At 35.5% G+C, this 15,866-nt stretch overlaps 1 protein-coding gene across 3 annotated transcripts in view; it reads right to left on the bottom strand.

The window, feature by feature from the left end:
* LRRC28 (leucine rich repeat containing 28) overlaps positions 1 to 15,408 on the bottom strand; it is a 52,332-nt gene extending 36,924 nt beyond the window's left edge. For all 3 annotated transcript variants that reach the window (XR_008489255.1, XR_008489256.1, XM_054387855.1), the window contains exons 1-5: positions 15,324 to 15,408; positions 14,662 to 14,890; positions 10,302 to 10,342; positions 7,673 to 7,710; positions 6,800 to 6,937 (exon numbers count right to left, since the gene is read on the bottom strand). Coding sequence is in view for 1 of the 3 variants with exons in the window: in XM_054387855.1 (XP_054243830.1) it covers positions 6,800 to 6,937; positions 7,673 to 7,710; positions 10,302 to 10,342; positions 14,662 to 14,829 (385 nt within the window). In the remaining 2 variants the exon portion in view is untranslated. The remainder of the gene's footprint in view (positions 1 to 6,799; positions 6,938 to 7,672; positions 7,711 to 10,301; positions 10,343 to 14,661; positions 14,891 to 15,323) is intronic.
* Between the last annotated feature and the right edge of the window lie 458 nt (positions 15,409 to 15,866).

Below are 15,866 nucleotides of genomic sequence, written 5' to 3'. Positions count from 1 at the left end.
TTGAACCTAAGAGCTAATGTAAACTTTAAATACGCTGACTCGTTTTTATTCTGTAAACTGAATATAGAAATCAATTATTAAACAAAGCATATACTTTACAGATCTGTGCAAAGAAAAACTTATTTTTAACACTTTGGCATTAAGCTACTTCAAGGAAAACTATGCATTATGGTAATAATTAAAAGATGTACTTATTTAGGAGTCTATATTCCTTTAAATAGTCACATACTTACAGAGTGCAAAGCTCATGTAACCTAATCTATGTTTTCCTCAAATCCCCACAAGTCCATTTACTTAAAAACACCACACTCCTGGATGGGTGCCTGGCGTACCAAACCTGTCGCGTCGTGCATATTTTTATACATGTTACTAAATTAGGAAAGCAGAGTGGACTAAGGTTATGCCAACTCTGAAAAAAAGAACAGGGTCTGCATCAGTTTGTGCCTTTGCTTTTAAAGTCACAATCATTATAAAAAAAGATTTGATCTTTATTTAAATGTCAAAAGTGACCTACTCTAATAAGACAGTAATAAGAGCAGAACGGAAACACACACAAGGAGGGGGGAAGAGGCAGCCGAATTAATTTCCCCCCATTTTGAAGGCTCTAAATCAAAACAGGGAAAACAAGTCTTAAAAATTAGTTAGGACTACATATTTTAATGCCAGGGTCTAGAATTAGAATAGAACTATTGGCATGCTGTCCCCATGATCAGTGGAAATCTACTGTAAAAAGGAGGTAGGGAAGAAGTTGTGTTTATATGCCTTTAATTAAGACTTACTGAAATACCTTATATTAAGCTTTATTCAGAATTACTAAGTCGTGTATACAAGTACTCTTTAGCAGTGAAATACTGGTATGAATAGCAAATACAGTACTTTATAGCAACTTAAAAAAAGCGAGAGAAATGAATATGCGGTTTTCATGTCTCAAGGTTTCTCTTGCCTCCAATTAGCAAAGCAAATTCCTAAGTAAAACAGAGTTAGCAATAATGAATTAACATTCTGAGGGTTTTTTTATAAATAGACAAAGCAGTAATCAGCATGTAGTTTGATTTATAATGTTAATAACAACTGAACCTTTTTTGTCATTGCTACTGAAGTTACCTATGCAAGAGAAAATAATCTAGTATTTGTATCTAAGTTGCATTTTTCACAATCCATCTCAATGAACTTTTCCAGCCTTCTGGAAGCACAAGTTGTTTCTCTTATAAAATCTCACCGATCTTACTGCTATTAATTTCCTATTAACTTAGAGGATTATTAGTTATGGAGAGATAATTATTAATTTGCTAATAGTGGGTGGAAAGACTAGATCCTCCCCAATATTAAATACGATCAACCTCAAAAAGGTGTGGTCTTAACAAATGGAATGGAAACACCCAAGTTCTATTTCTGGCTAACACTGACTCCTGCTGTGGCCTGGAGCAAATCACTTCTGTTAAAAACACTTTTCCATTCTGTAACAGTCCCTTATCAGCTTCACAGGATCTTTCTCAAATGCTTTGAAGATGAAGTATTACAAGCCTATGAATGTAATAATAATAATGAGACTTAAACAGACTGTATTTCTAAAACATTTTGCCTGAAAAAGGGAAAAGATTTGAACAGCAATTAAATTAAGAGTATACATGCTATTAACCTCCCCTAAATATGGTTGCAGGTTGCCCTTTCAAAACACCAAAGGCAGACGAATAAATTTTCCTTTGAATTCTACTTGAGTGAAGCAAAATGGCAACAACTGGATGCAATAAGCAGAAGTCTCAAGAGACAACACAGAAACGCCAGTCTGAAATACAAGCCATGCATTTCCTCCTGTGGGGAAGAAAGGCATTTGCTAAACCTAAACCTGCCTTTGACTCTTGCAGAGATCAGTACTCCAGCAACAGCAGCTGCTGGTGCTCCCCAGTCACCTGCACTTTCCCTTTACAGATTAAAGAAAAAGCATCCCCCAGTTTATATGAGGCTTGGTATTATTTGGACTGCATTTCATATTTTGGGTGATCAATGTGCTCAACTCTTGCTTTTTAAAGTTCCATGACAACAAACACAGAAGAAAACCTGGTCTGGCCCCTGTAGAGACATCTGCTGATATTTTTTTATCCTTCTTAAAAAGATCTTTGCCAAAAGATGGGCTGAGATCATGCACCATACCCTGCTCTTTGTTTAATTACTTTGCTTTTGCTCTTGACTTGGCAAAGCATTAAGCTTTTCATTTTAGTATATCTATAATTAACTGCAATGTGTGCTGAGTAAACATAACCTCATTTTTAATTAAATCTTAGAACAAGATGCTACGACTTGCCATTTCTAAGGATAACTATCTCTCAAGTAATATGCATTATAAAAAAAATCTAATCCGTGTCAAATACAAAACTTAAATCCCACTTTGAGTATACCCCACTCTCTTTTACGTCATTTGTTGTCCAAACGTGTGCTCACTAACCACAAGACCAAAATGTAAATGTGAAGAGCCACCACTTCACACCAGATGTTTCCAAGGCTGAAGAAAAATCAAGTCTAAACGGTAGCACAGCAAAAGTGAGAGATAACTTTGGCTTTAGGACTCCAAAGAGGAAGAATAGACTAGAAAAAAATACTCTTTCTAGAAAGACTATCTAGCACATTGAGGTTTTTTGCAAATGATGCAATAATTCTTAGACAGAGAAAATAATATTTATTTCTCAAGAATGAAAGGAGTTGAAATATCATATACACTATAAATATCAGAAACAGCAGAGAACTTTCTAATTGGTCATTCATGAGTAAGAAGATTCAGAAAAATCACTTCTCACAGCACAGATAGGACTAACTCTACAATTCTAAATTAGAATGAGACATCAGCTCCCTGAATAAAAGGAGATTTCTAAAAAATAAAGCTGCTATGAAAATGTAGTATCAACTCTAAGTCAATCTTACACATGAACTAACATAATCATATGAAATAATAACTATCTTTTGTTTATGTTGCAACTCTTAAAGAGTTTTTCAAGTAAGATCTCTGGTGTTACATATTTCCAAATGGCCCTCAAGAATTTAAATTAAGTGCTACAGTTAACGAACCACATATACCAGACCCAAATAGAAGAACCAAAAAGTTTTTAGACAGAAGCTACAAGATTTACAGATTGCACAACAAAAAGCCTGTGCATGTCAATGAAATAAAAAGTACTCAAAAGAACTGCATAATGTTAAATCTCATCTTAACTCTCTCCATCAGCTCTCCTCCCAAAGACAGTCTCTCAGTTACTGATTCTGCTTACCACAGAATCTAGGTAACAATGACTGCATTAAACAGAAGGTGGTCAGTGCACTTATTAACCCTCTCCAAAGTCTATCTGAAACATGACTTCCATTGAATTTCACAAAGCTTTTTCCTCCAGCTATTTTATACTGTATTTTAATTTCAACAGCTTATTCTGAACAAATTTTTGCTCTTAATTCTCAAAGTTTAGCCCAGTCATCGTTGAACAATTCTCACGATTTAATGATACATGATGGACGTCCCATTGTTTCAGTGGTGGTGCACCATTAATCAAAACCCTCTGCAGTCAAAGCACATGACCTTATCCACGGGTAACACTGAGTTGGTAGCACTCGCTAAGCACAAAAATAGAATTATCATTTGCACATGAGTGGCATAGCAGAGAAAGTGCTTTCTAATCTCCAAGGAACACAATTTCCATGATTCACCTAATGCCTTTTTTTTCCCCTCATCAGTCCTGTATTGCTCAGCCTCTTCAGGAAACCAAGGCTTATGTATTCATGCTGTCTGCACGTATTTTCATCATTCTTCCCATCTCCTCCCTTAAATTAGCCTTTTAAAACTACTTGGGCAATAATCTCCAAACCCAAGAAAGAAGAGCGCGCTTTGCTGTTACATTCTCACAAGTCCAATGAAAACAGTTGCTTAGAGACAAAAATCTTGCCTATCACATTGAAGGTAAACCACAGCAGAGGCTCAACCTTTATAGAGTCCAAACGTCTACAGTCATACTGAGGACATAAATCTTTATAGGGCTTCACCACACATACTATTTCAATTCTTTTTATATTAGTTATGCTAGATTCCTATAAGCCAAATCTTAAACACAAAAAAAAAAAAAGAGTGTTAAGAGCATAAATTTGAACAAAAGCATTACAAATGAACAACATATGCTATTAATTCCATCAGGTTTTTTTCAGTTCTAAATCATTCTTAAAATACAAAATGCAATAAAAAAGTGTGGGTGTTCAGATGCTTAATGGCAAATATTCACCATCCAACTGTCTGTAGTAGTAATGAAAACAGTTTGTAGCAATTGATTAAGGATATTACTAAGTGTATCCTTCTAGATATCCATGTAGTTACAATAAAAACTGAGGGTGGTTATCACACCAGACACTGGGAAGGGAGAGACAAGAAGAATGACAGGTCAGCAGCTCTAAAATATGCTTTTTATGTGATGACATCATTATGCTGCAAGTTTGCCTATCTGGCTACACAAGGTGAATGCTGATCAGACTTTTATCACTGGATCCTCTGTTGTGATAAACAGTTCACTGCCATTTGTGTGCTATGTGCAGGACAAACTCTGGAAGAAAATGGTCACCAAGTTTTGAAAAGTTACTTCCATAAACGACCATCACCTATACCCAAAAGATATTTTGTAATGCAGGCCTTTAAATTCTGCACAAGCTGCACCAGTAGAAGGCAAATCATATCTTAAATGGTTACTTATTATAAATTAAGAGCAATTAAGTGCTGTCAGTTTCTCTAACAGTGCACTGCAATGCAGTATCTGATGTAAAGCTGTTAAGGCACAGTAAAATGATGGACTGCAGTGAAATCACATTTCATCCTAGTTCATTCTATTAACTTTGCTAGCTTTCCTGGTAGAAGGCTACTTAACAATACCATGAAGATTCGTGCTACCAATGAGTAAGGATGAAACAATTCATCTCAACTTACTATTTTGCACTTTTTTTTTCAGTTGTTGAACGTAAATTTTATTTTCAAAGATTTTGTTATAAAGTCATCTTTCAAATTTTCACCATTTCTACAAAGAAAACCTGTGAAAATATGCTTGCAAGTTCTCTTTACAGTTTAGAAAATAGTGCAGTAAATTAACTCTCCAGTGGGCAAACTCTCCCATTTAAGTGAAAGAATAGTCTTGCTTGGACTGATAACACTTACAGCTGTATGACATACATCTTGTTGATAGCAAGAGCATCCAGACAGGATTAGCAATGATAGCAGTAATGGCATATGCATAAACTGATGGTACACTACCAGCAAAAACAGGAAGACCAGACACCACTGGATTCTCTGACTCAAAAATAGGCTACAGCAGTACTATTTCCAAGCATGCAAAATTTTCACACGCACAAAAGTAAATGCTCTTTGGGACATTGCTCAGTACTGAATTTTGTAAGATTCGGGAGAAATGCAATGCAGTCTTCCTATGCAGCTGATACCAGTTCCTAATCAAATGTGGTAGACTCAAAATCAATTCTTCAGTAATGTAAATTATCCTTTTGAAAGTCTTTTTTGAAACCTTTTTAAGTTAATGTGTGAAGTTTTGCAGAAAATGTGTCACTTTTTCTTTGAACAAGTCTTTCTTTCATGGTACAGCACCATAAGGTAAATTATCTTTGAGGAACATAAAGCATGCTCAAGTCACTCCTTTCTTTTGAATGTAGGACATCTGAAAATTGATGGAAATTTTATTGGGTCTTGGGTCATAACGTTTAACAAGTTTATCTAATTTTATTCCAGAGCATTTACATATCATATAATAGTCATATTTTTTTTGTTCTTTCTAATCATAATCATCCTTTGACATGTTCTTAAGCTTATTACACCCAGAAAAATACAAGGAAAGGACAGCTAGATTCCTGCCCCTGAACCTCTAAGGAGCAATTCGAATATATTTCTCAAAAATAAGCAACTTGAGCTTAAAAACACAAGAAGGTCGTATTGGGAAATTAGTTAAAATTAGAGCCAAAAGCTAATCCTGCTAGCTTAAGTTAGACCCGTTTTTTTCAAAACGCTGGCCTTAGACTTTTATTATCTCTGCAGATCAGAAAATGCAAAAACAGCAAAGAAAGATTTCAAAATAAAATCAAATAAATCTTAAAATCACCATCTTATCTGGAAAAATAAGGGCAATGGAAGAAAAATAATCAGTTATGTCTGCTTCTCAAAGTATTTAGAAGGAGAAAAAATAAATCATTCAAAATCTGCCCCTGGCCAACTTTTCTGGCTTAGTGTCACATTTACTTTGAGTAAATTTTGGGGTTTTGTTATAAACTAGGCAGACAAACATTTGTTATTTATTGTCATAGCGAGGTATAACTGCCATAGGCAAACCTACTAGACATGTCTTTTCAAGAAAATACAAGAATGGGGCTGTTGGGTAAATAAAAAGCAAGGAAGGATTGGAATCCTTCACAGTCTGGAAAATGGGAAGAAACGTAACTTTATCACAATGACACTTGTCATTGCCATTTTATGTCTTCTCAAGGAAGTTCAATATTTTCTTTGCACAATGGCAAAGACTGTTAAATGGATAATTTTTTTCCCACTTTAGAAGCATTTTCCAAGACTTTTCCTTACCTCAAATATACACAGCTTGGCTTTTTTCTAACTATAGCGTATATTTAGTACAACATACACAATAGCAATCCCTCCTTGGTCTTTAAATGCAGGTTGTACCATGCTTCAGCTGTAAGATACAAATAAACCTAGAGCAGATCACTATGCAAATTAAATTCAACAAGCGTTTGTCATTGCTATCATCCCTCGGGCACTTGTACTTACCTGCAGGTAAATATTTCAGCTGGTTGTTAGCCAAGCGAAGATGACGTAAAGATCTCAAGCGGCCAATCTCTGGACACACAATTTCGAGAGCATTATCACTTAGGTCCAGAAACTGCAGTTTAACGAGGGAGCCAATGGCTTGTGAGAGAACAGATTAAAACATGAATGTGACCCAACAGTAATATTAAAATCTTAATAGGACTTCGAGAGTATAAAAAGCCTCGGTACCTAACACCTATGTCTGAGCACGTTTTGGCGTATTAAAGCCAGTCTCACAACTGAATGACATGATTTGTGGAAATGCTTATCTGTCTGACAAACAGTATTGCTGGCAGTGAGACAGGGAAGAAAACAAAGAGTGATGTACAGAACACTCCCACTTCTAGATTCTCCTCAGACAATTCTGCTCCGAAATCACTTTTTTCATTCCTTCGAGTCTATCCAATTTATATATTTAGAAAGAGTTCAAAGTACTTCCCTGAAGTTGGACACAAAACTCTACAATTAAGTCAAAGAAGAGAAACCTCTATGACTTCTTGATACTTCAGGTTTCAAATGGGTCAAGATCTAAATAAGCAGAGTAACTGGTGACTGGATGAAAGCAGAAGACACTCCGGATCGAGCACCATTTAGCCTGTTTGCCTTCTGCAATTAGAACTGAAGCAAACAGCATTTAGGTGCATTAGAGAATTCATTAAAAGAATTTAAGATAGCATAAACAAGGATATTATTGACTAAGAGATACATGGGTATATTTTGTATGAAAATCTTTAATGTTTTATGGGGAAACAAAGGAAAAATAGGCCTCTTCAAAGAAGAAAAATGAATATTTTATGATTCCTGCCACTTATTGTGAGCTGGTAGATTACTTACCTTCAGGTACAACAACTATGTTATTTGAATGGAGGTACCTGAGGGAAGGAGAAAAAAAAGCAGAGGACACCACCTGTTACCCTCAAGGATTTCTGCTACATAATCAGTTTGCAAAATATCCAATTTCAGCTTGAAAGTACACCCTCAAAGCCATTCCTCCCTATGACCACAAAAGCTGTGGAAACTGTATAAACTGGCAATGGATAGGGACTTAAGTTTCACTCAGACTATTGCATAATTAACATAAAAATAAAAGAGAATTACATACAATCATGCAAAACAAAACATTCACAATTACAATAATTACGGGCTTTAGTTCTGAAAGTAATAAGAGGAAAGAAAAAAGAAAAAAAAATAAAACAGATGGAATAACCACAATGAGCCATTTTTGATCACCAGGTTATTCCACAATAAATTACAGGCATGAAAAGAAAAAAAATCCCCAACCCACCTAAGTTATACAATTACATTCTCCCCTGCACAAACTCTTGCACCTTTATGGACTGAAGAAAGAAGCACATGATCTAGTCACTGCAAGTGGGCTTTTCAAACCTGGAGTACATTTTCAAAAGAAAAACCCAATCTTACACGTGGTTATTTAGACACTTACTGAGGGTGGACAGATTTGTCACTAAGAATATTCAGCACCCTCTGCTGAAGCACTTGTAGTACTGCTAGTAACATAAAAACTTAGACTTGACACATTTTAGTTTTCAATATAATCATTGCTGCAAGTGAACCAATGGGTCTTCTGGACAACAACAATATTTTCAAATACTGGTATCTCTAATTGTACAGAAATAATGAATATTCAATGTCCAATTGCTCAGGAACACACGAAAATTATTTGCACAGCATATTTTTTCTACCATATTCTATTGAAACAATATTTCTTAATGTAGAAGTCCATCTTTTGGGGAAGATAGAGGCAAAATAAAGAAAAAGACATATAAACACTTCAACTACATGGAGCACCTGAGCCTTCTATTTTTCTTTTAAAATTGCAGACATTTAGAGTTTATTAAAAATGTAACAAAGATAGTGGATATGTTTGTAGAAATCCTTATATATGATTTCAGGGTGAGAATTCTATCCCTTTCAGCTGCAGCTCCTGAAAATAGTTGTGAAATATGTTGCTCAAGCTAACAAAAAAAAACCAAAAAAACCACCAAACAACCACCACTACTATGAGGCTGCACATCCAATATCCCAACAAGAGGGACATGATGTACAAAAATCCACAGATAGTAGTAAAGTTTTTAAAAATATATAGTGAAATGTCTAAGGATGTAACTTTCAGGAAAATGAAAATCAGTTCAGTTTTTTTTTTTTTGGAAAATGTAAAGTAACTAACAAATTATTATTTCAATAAATCTTTATTTTGTGGTCTCTGTCAACAAAAGATCTTACTCTCTGATCAGAATTAACTTGTACTATTGGAGCTGCACAAAACACAGGCTCACTGCAGTTCTCTCTAGACCATCAGGATGTGTGGGATAATGGTGGTGCAATTAAGCTTGCTGAACCCCAAACAATTAGTTTTGAATCCTACAATTCAGTGTTTTTAAAAGACTACTTTAAGGTGTAACTCATACAAGTTTTCCTAACAGTGCCATCAGATGACACTGAGATTTCTTCATGCCCCATGGCAAACCATTAAATACTAAGTATATGAAATACAAGCATATTTATTTTACTGCTTCAGAGCATAAGTATATTCTCAAAACTCAGGCAGGATGAGACAAGATGGTCTCTTAAGCAAGCTGGAGACTACAGTGACCTACAAAACAGTTCAAATATACTGTGGTTGAGTGTACCAGAAAGGGGTGATTTCAAGGGCCAAATTATAATGATGAAATCAGACAGCTGAATGCACTAGGCTACTCAGATAGACACCTCCTCCTGCCTTCCATGAAATGAACAGGATCAATGGTCCACCACTTATACAACTGAAAGGAAGCCAAACGAGTTAAAAGTGGAAAAGAACATGTCCTTTTTACCTCTGTTGCTGCAAACGCTATCACACAAGGAAATTATAACCTTACTAGAAGGAGAAGCAAGAAAACATTGATACTCAGGCTCACAGCTTAAAATTGACTGCCAAAAAATAGAGTTCATGTGACATTCATTCCTTGGACAAGATTGGACAAACTACTCTGCCTTTAGAAAACATCATTAAACAGTTACTATCCCAACTTGCTCATTCCTGCTCCTGTTTGACAATCTGTGACTTTGTTCCAAAAAATCTTATTACTACGGTCAGAAAGACTGAGATAATAGTAACTCTGTGAGGCAGAAAGGAGCAACTAGGGATGGAGGCAGTAACTTGTTACTCTGTCACAACCATCTAACCATTTGGAGGCTCCATTGTTTTATCAGGGTGCTTTAACAGTCCACCCAGGAGTTGGAAAGTTACACAATAAACAAGAAATTATAAATATACATTAGCATGAGACTGAATACAACTGGATATATCTCCTTTTAAAAAAAAAGAAGACCCTCTCTAGCCCTCCAAGAAAACCCTTCACACTTAAGAGGCAGTTATGTGCAAGCAATGCATTCTACAATTATTTTAAGATAAGAACAATCAGCATAATAAAAATACATTAGAACTCCTATACAAACTCACAATTCCACGAGGTTTGGAAGCTTCTGTGCAAGGTTTTCTGGCTGAAAAAGAGTTAGAGATTTTTTAGGTTTCTAAACACAAAGCAGACACACATATTGTGCACCCAAGTCATTTTAATAACTGTACTAAAACATGTCTGCAGCTAAGTCACAGGAAAAAAAAAAATCAACAGAGAGTTTGTATATAATACCCTGTTTCCATATCCCCAGACTGCACATTCTCCATCAGTGCAATCTGGGATATATCAAGGGCGAGCAGTTCTCTACTGAAACAGAACTACAGCCTAGAAGTGACATTAATGTGCCCTCAACCAAACAGTAGTCAGACTTCTGAGGTTAAAAAGATAGATTACCAAAACTTTACTTTGAAAATATATTCAAATATAATTGAATTAGTTGAAGCCAAGAGACTGCTAGAAAGCTGCAGCCTTTACAGATTAAAGAACTACACAAGACATATATCCATAGTGTATTTCATTCTGTAATGCTGCTAAACTGAGAAACGACCTACAAACTTTGTGTAGCTTAATCAATTCCCACTAAGCCATATTCCCATATTAACATGCATATAATTTTCTAAATGCTAACTGATCCCTAGTTGCAATTCTATTTCATGATGGCATTTATAACCATGAACATGCATCACAGAATCGGCTTCCTAAGTTTCAGATGTCATGATGGCAACCGTACTCAAAATTATTGAAGGTTAAGACAGCTTTATTGCTTAAGATATCTACCTTAAACAGATATGTTTGATTGAAAAAAGGTTTCACAATACATATGTATGCAGAAATTAATTTTAAAAGCTGCTCAATTTTATGAGCAATTCCCTGTTCAAAAGCAACCTCACAATTTTCACTGTCATGTAAATTTAATATATATTATTATCTAAAAGGTAACTTTGTGTTTATAAACGTATTATCAACAAATATGCTAATCTGAAAAAACTAACCTTAGAATATTCTTATGCAGCAAACACACTACATTATAGATCTGAGTAAAAGGAATATTTTGGTTTTAAACTGTGGTGCTGTAAATGATGGCTCCAGAAGCAAATTGTCGACGTCATGACCCGACCAACATGCCATAAACTAATCCCTTGTTGCCACCTGCTGGAAGGTTTCCTACAGTACATCTGTCTTCTCTCAGAAATTTTTGGTCAAAGAACAAAAAAAAGAAACTACAGATGAGAAAATATGCAAAAGCTGCAACATGCTCAGGCACAAAAATATCCAAGAGTTAACTAAAAAAAAAAAAAAAAAAAAAAAAAAAAAAAAAGAGGGAACACGAGAAAAAAAAAAACAACAAACCACCAACCAGCACACTGTCATCCTAATACCCTTTGTTAGAGTACGGACACTAACCTGAACCATGAACTACTTTCACATTATACATGAAGGTTATACTCTTCTTCTTGCTTTAACTGTTTCATATGTTAAGAAAGTGAAATTCAGGTGAGACACGTTTATAGTTTAACAAGTCCAGAATAGCAATTCTGTTTATCCTCTTGAGTACCACAATAACAATGGGTCTGAGTCAAAGTTGTTTCATACATCATCCTACAGTGAAACTAAGATTAAAAAAAAGAAAAAAAAAATCATGATCCTTCAGTTGAGACATATAGCAAACTCTGCTCTCTGCTGGTGACATGACAGCAGACAATGACAAATGAATCATCAATTCTGCTACCAGTTGAAGCTCACCTTGCTCTCACACCCACTGGGCATTTTCCCAAACGTGACCCTGCTGGGCTGTCTGGACAGGACAGCATTGCAGAGTCTGAGTTAGCAAATTAACAACTGTTCTTTCACATGGCTAGCTCATGCTTCTGACAGTGCCATCAAGGCACACCAGTATTTCCTTTAATAGACGGGGGAATAGGATTACTGGAAGGCTGGTGTTAGCAATCAAATATTACATGAGCAGAAGCTGGAAGACTCATGCTGGGACAGATGTGTGCTATACAGCTTCCTGATCCATTCATCATGTCATAGCCCTCTAGCATTTCCATCTTGTCAGCAAAGACAAAAATTAAATTATTCTTAGGCATGGTATGTGTAAATTCTGTTGGTGTAACTATTCCAGACATTTTCATAGGAGCCATCTGTCAAGGACTAGAGTAATTTGAGAAGAGCAAAAAAAGAAAAAAAAAAGTTGATTTAGTCAAGATCTTTCATAACTCTGAAGGAACGAGCCAGTGGGACAGAAGCACCACCTTATAGATATAGTTTTGATGATTGCCAATAATTCATATGCAATTTCAAGTATTTATTGATAAGCCACTGCTCACTATCCTGCACAGAATCAAAGGAGCACAGGCTGAACTAGACATGAAAATTTCTCTTCTCAGACAGGATCACCCCTCAAAGGAACTGGTACATTTTCTCTTTCAAAAGTCTCAGTGAACAGAATACAGAGTCCTTCAATAACCTGTTTGGTTTTAGCTACTCTCAGATGAGATTCCCTCCCCTGCCTCTCCCATGTAAGGAACTTACTACTTCTTTACCAAAATTGAGTATTACTTGTCCTACCAGCTTAAAAAACATTATGAAAATACTGCTTTGTAAATACAGTGATGACTTCTGCTCTCCCTTATTTATTTCTCCCTCTCTTCTTCTGTTTTTTTTTCTGCTCTGTCTTTTCTTTTTCAAGTGGAATTAACCTAAATCTCTCCATCTTCTCTCACAGGGCATGTTCACTAAAAATCCCTTGTTGATACTTTCTACCTTCTTTCCAATTTACGTGGGTTGTTCACAAGCATGAAACCTCACACTCAATCTCTGCTCCAGCTTGTGCTTTAACAGTATCCAGTAATTATTTCCCTCCACTGTTAACAGAGATTGTGAAACTTTCTATGTTCCAAAAAGACATCTGCCTTTCTGTAACATGCTGTTGCCTTGAACTTCCAACATCTATTCTGCTGAACAGATGCTCAGTGAATTAGATCCAGTTTTGTTCACCTAGGTCCTAGCTATAGTGCTGTGCACCTGAAGGAGATTCCATCAGTTATGCTGATCATTTTGAATCCTGGAGCTCCACTTCGTGCTGTTTACAAGTCATTTTGCCTAGCTACAATCTATGTATTTTAAGCATTGCTTTGAGAAAAACAGAAACAGACTCTAACACAAACATGAAGAAAACAGATAAAGTCTCCTTATTATTGTTTTCTCTTTTGAGCAGTACAAACTTCATAAACCTTACACCATTAAATAATCACTGAATTTCAGTGTCAAAGCAGGACAGTTTATGGTCTCTGGTTAAATTTTTAAAGCACCTTTAACTTGTAACCATAAATCCTATCCTCCCATTAAGTTACTAAGCAAAGTTACTACCAAAACAAAAAAAGTGCCAAAATACTTCTCCACAGTACATGAAAACTTAAGTGATTCATTCAACATGAAGAAAAGCATTAAATCTTCAGATTCGTTTCAGTTTTCAACCCAAGAACTGAAACTTTTATTGAGGAATTCTAATGTGCCACTGTCAAAGCTTTAAACACTTCTCCTTAAACTGAAGTACTGGACTTTTTCTAGGAGGCACTCAAAGGATATATACTATAAATACTACAATACTATAATTTAAGCAGTCAGGCCCTCAAGCTCCTCTTCCCTGGCTGTTATTTTACCTATCACACCATGGAAGACCTCAAGAAAAAAAAGCAAACATAAACAACTGAATTAGTTGGAGACTTGGGCCTATTGACAATGGCAAGTTTCGACTCTAAGAAATTTTAGTTATGTAACTAGCCCACACTACATACTAAGGTCACATTCATTCAGGGTGAGAAATTGTTCAGTTCAGGTTAAAAAATAAATAAATAAAGGCACAAACCCCTCACAATCCTGAAACTAATTGTTTGTTCTCCTAGCAGCAGCAGCCCACAGACACACGTTTTTGCTAGCATCTTAACAGCATACTTTGAATCAGGTCCTGGGATTGACAACACCTTTAAAATAAGGCACACACCAAGGTAAAAGTTGTTAAGGTTATGAAGGAAAGTAGACTTGACTTGCATAGCATCACCCAAAAGTTGAAAGGCCTGACCACACGTGAACAAAATTTATAGCAGTTAAAAGACCCCCAAACAACAAATCTCACAATACACTCCCAGGAGATCTTCACAGGCTTCAAGAGGGCAACCAAATATGTCATAAATGTTCATTTATTATGCTTCACATTACCTAGGAAAATTCAAACAATAATACAACTAAATACCTATATTTCACAACATATTACATCATTCAGGATCAGATTTGCTAGAAGACTATTCCTTTTTTTAATTATACTGGGGTTTTGCATTCCAAAAATCAGAATTCCTAAACATACAGACAGTAAACATTACAATAAAAAAGTTGTCGTACCAGCGTGGTCAGGGAATTTCTTTTCATATAAAGTCTCTCCAGGTACTGCAGCCCCTCATCTTTCAGTAACTCCAAAGGAAAGTGATGGAGATTTCGGTAATTTAAGAACAAGTTCTTGTGCCTTTCCAACTTTGCCTCAGAGATTGTTTTACATAGTTCTGATGCCATGACTACTGCTGTTCCAAGCACCAGATCTAGTGCATTGCATCTTCTGAAACCAGACCCATTTCTAGGAGACAAAAAGATAAAAAAGAAAAAGAAAAAAAAAACAAGAGAAGGCATTACCAAGGTGTACACCATGTATTCTTTTGCAGAAAGAGTTTGTTAAAACATACTACCTGATAATTTATCTAAACACACTTGCTCCAGTTAATCTATAAATAAAGTACCCAGAACTTCCACACCATAAAGTATGTTAGAAACAAGTCTTTGACTATTATCTGGATGAAGTTTTAGTGTGTTTTTGGACTGACAGTAACAAAATCTTAAGGTATACATAATGTGTTTTTTCATCCATTTTCCATGGACTCTTCAGATAATTTTGTCAAAGCTGCCACCACAAAGAAAAAAAAAAGAAATCACTCTCTATTAACCACTGTTGATATACTACACTTATCCTGTGAAGTACACTAGAAGAACCCACAGATCATAAGTCTTCTTACCTTTAGATGACTAAAATACCTTTAATCCAGAGTAACAAAGCAAGGAAAGTTTGTTAACCTTTTCCATGTAAAAGGATCAGAAGAATTTATCAGCTGGAAGAGAGATTGGAGATGGGCAGCCAGTTAGGATATTTAAAAATAATAAACTAATAAAAGGAAAAATCTGAAACTTATAGCAAGAAAATTTATGAAGAGCTAAATGTTAGAGCAGATTTTCAACTCTCATTCCTAAAACTAGAAAGAACTAAATGTCAAGCTTTAACTGACAACTTCAAAATGCAAAACCAAAAGCATGAAGACAAATTACAAACTAACTCATACCTGGAACCAGACTTTCCTTAGCTTGTTTTTCAGGTATAACCAAAATTCTAGTCATTCTTATGTCATCTCTATTTAGGTATAACAGCAATGCTACATCTTTTCAATTTTCTCCAAGTCAAGAGAACATAATAAATCCAGACTATTAATTAAAAGTTACCCATTTTCTACAGACTCATTGCATAAATTAATTTCCATTAACGAAAGACATGGAATTGTAACTGG

This window comes from Indicator indicator, chromosome 16 (assembly GCF_027791375.1).
Source record: "Indicator indicator isolate 239-I01 chromosome 16, UM_Iind_1.1, whole genome shotgun sequence".
NCBI classification, from domain to species: domain Eukaryota; kingdom Metazoa; phylum Chordata; class Aves; order Piciformes; family Indicatoridae; genus Indicator; species Indicator indicator.
This window is presented reverse-complemented; position numbering and strand designations above follow the sequence as displayed.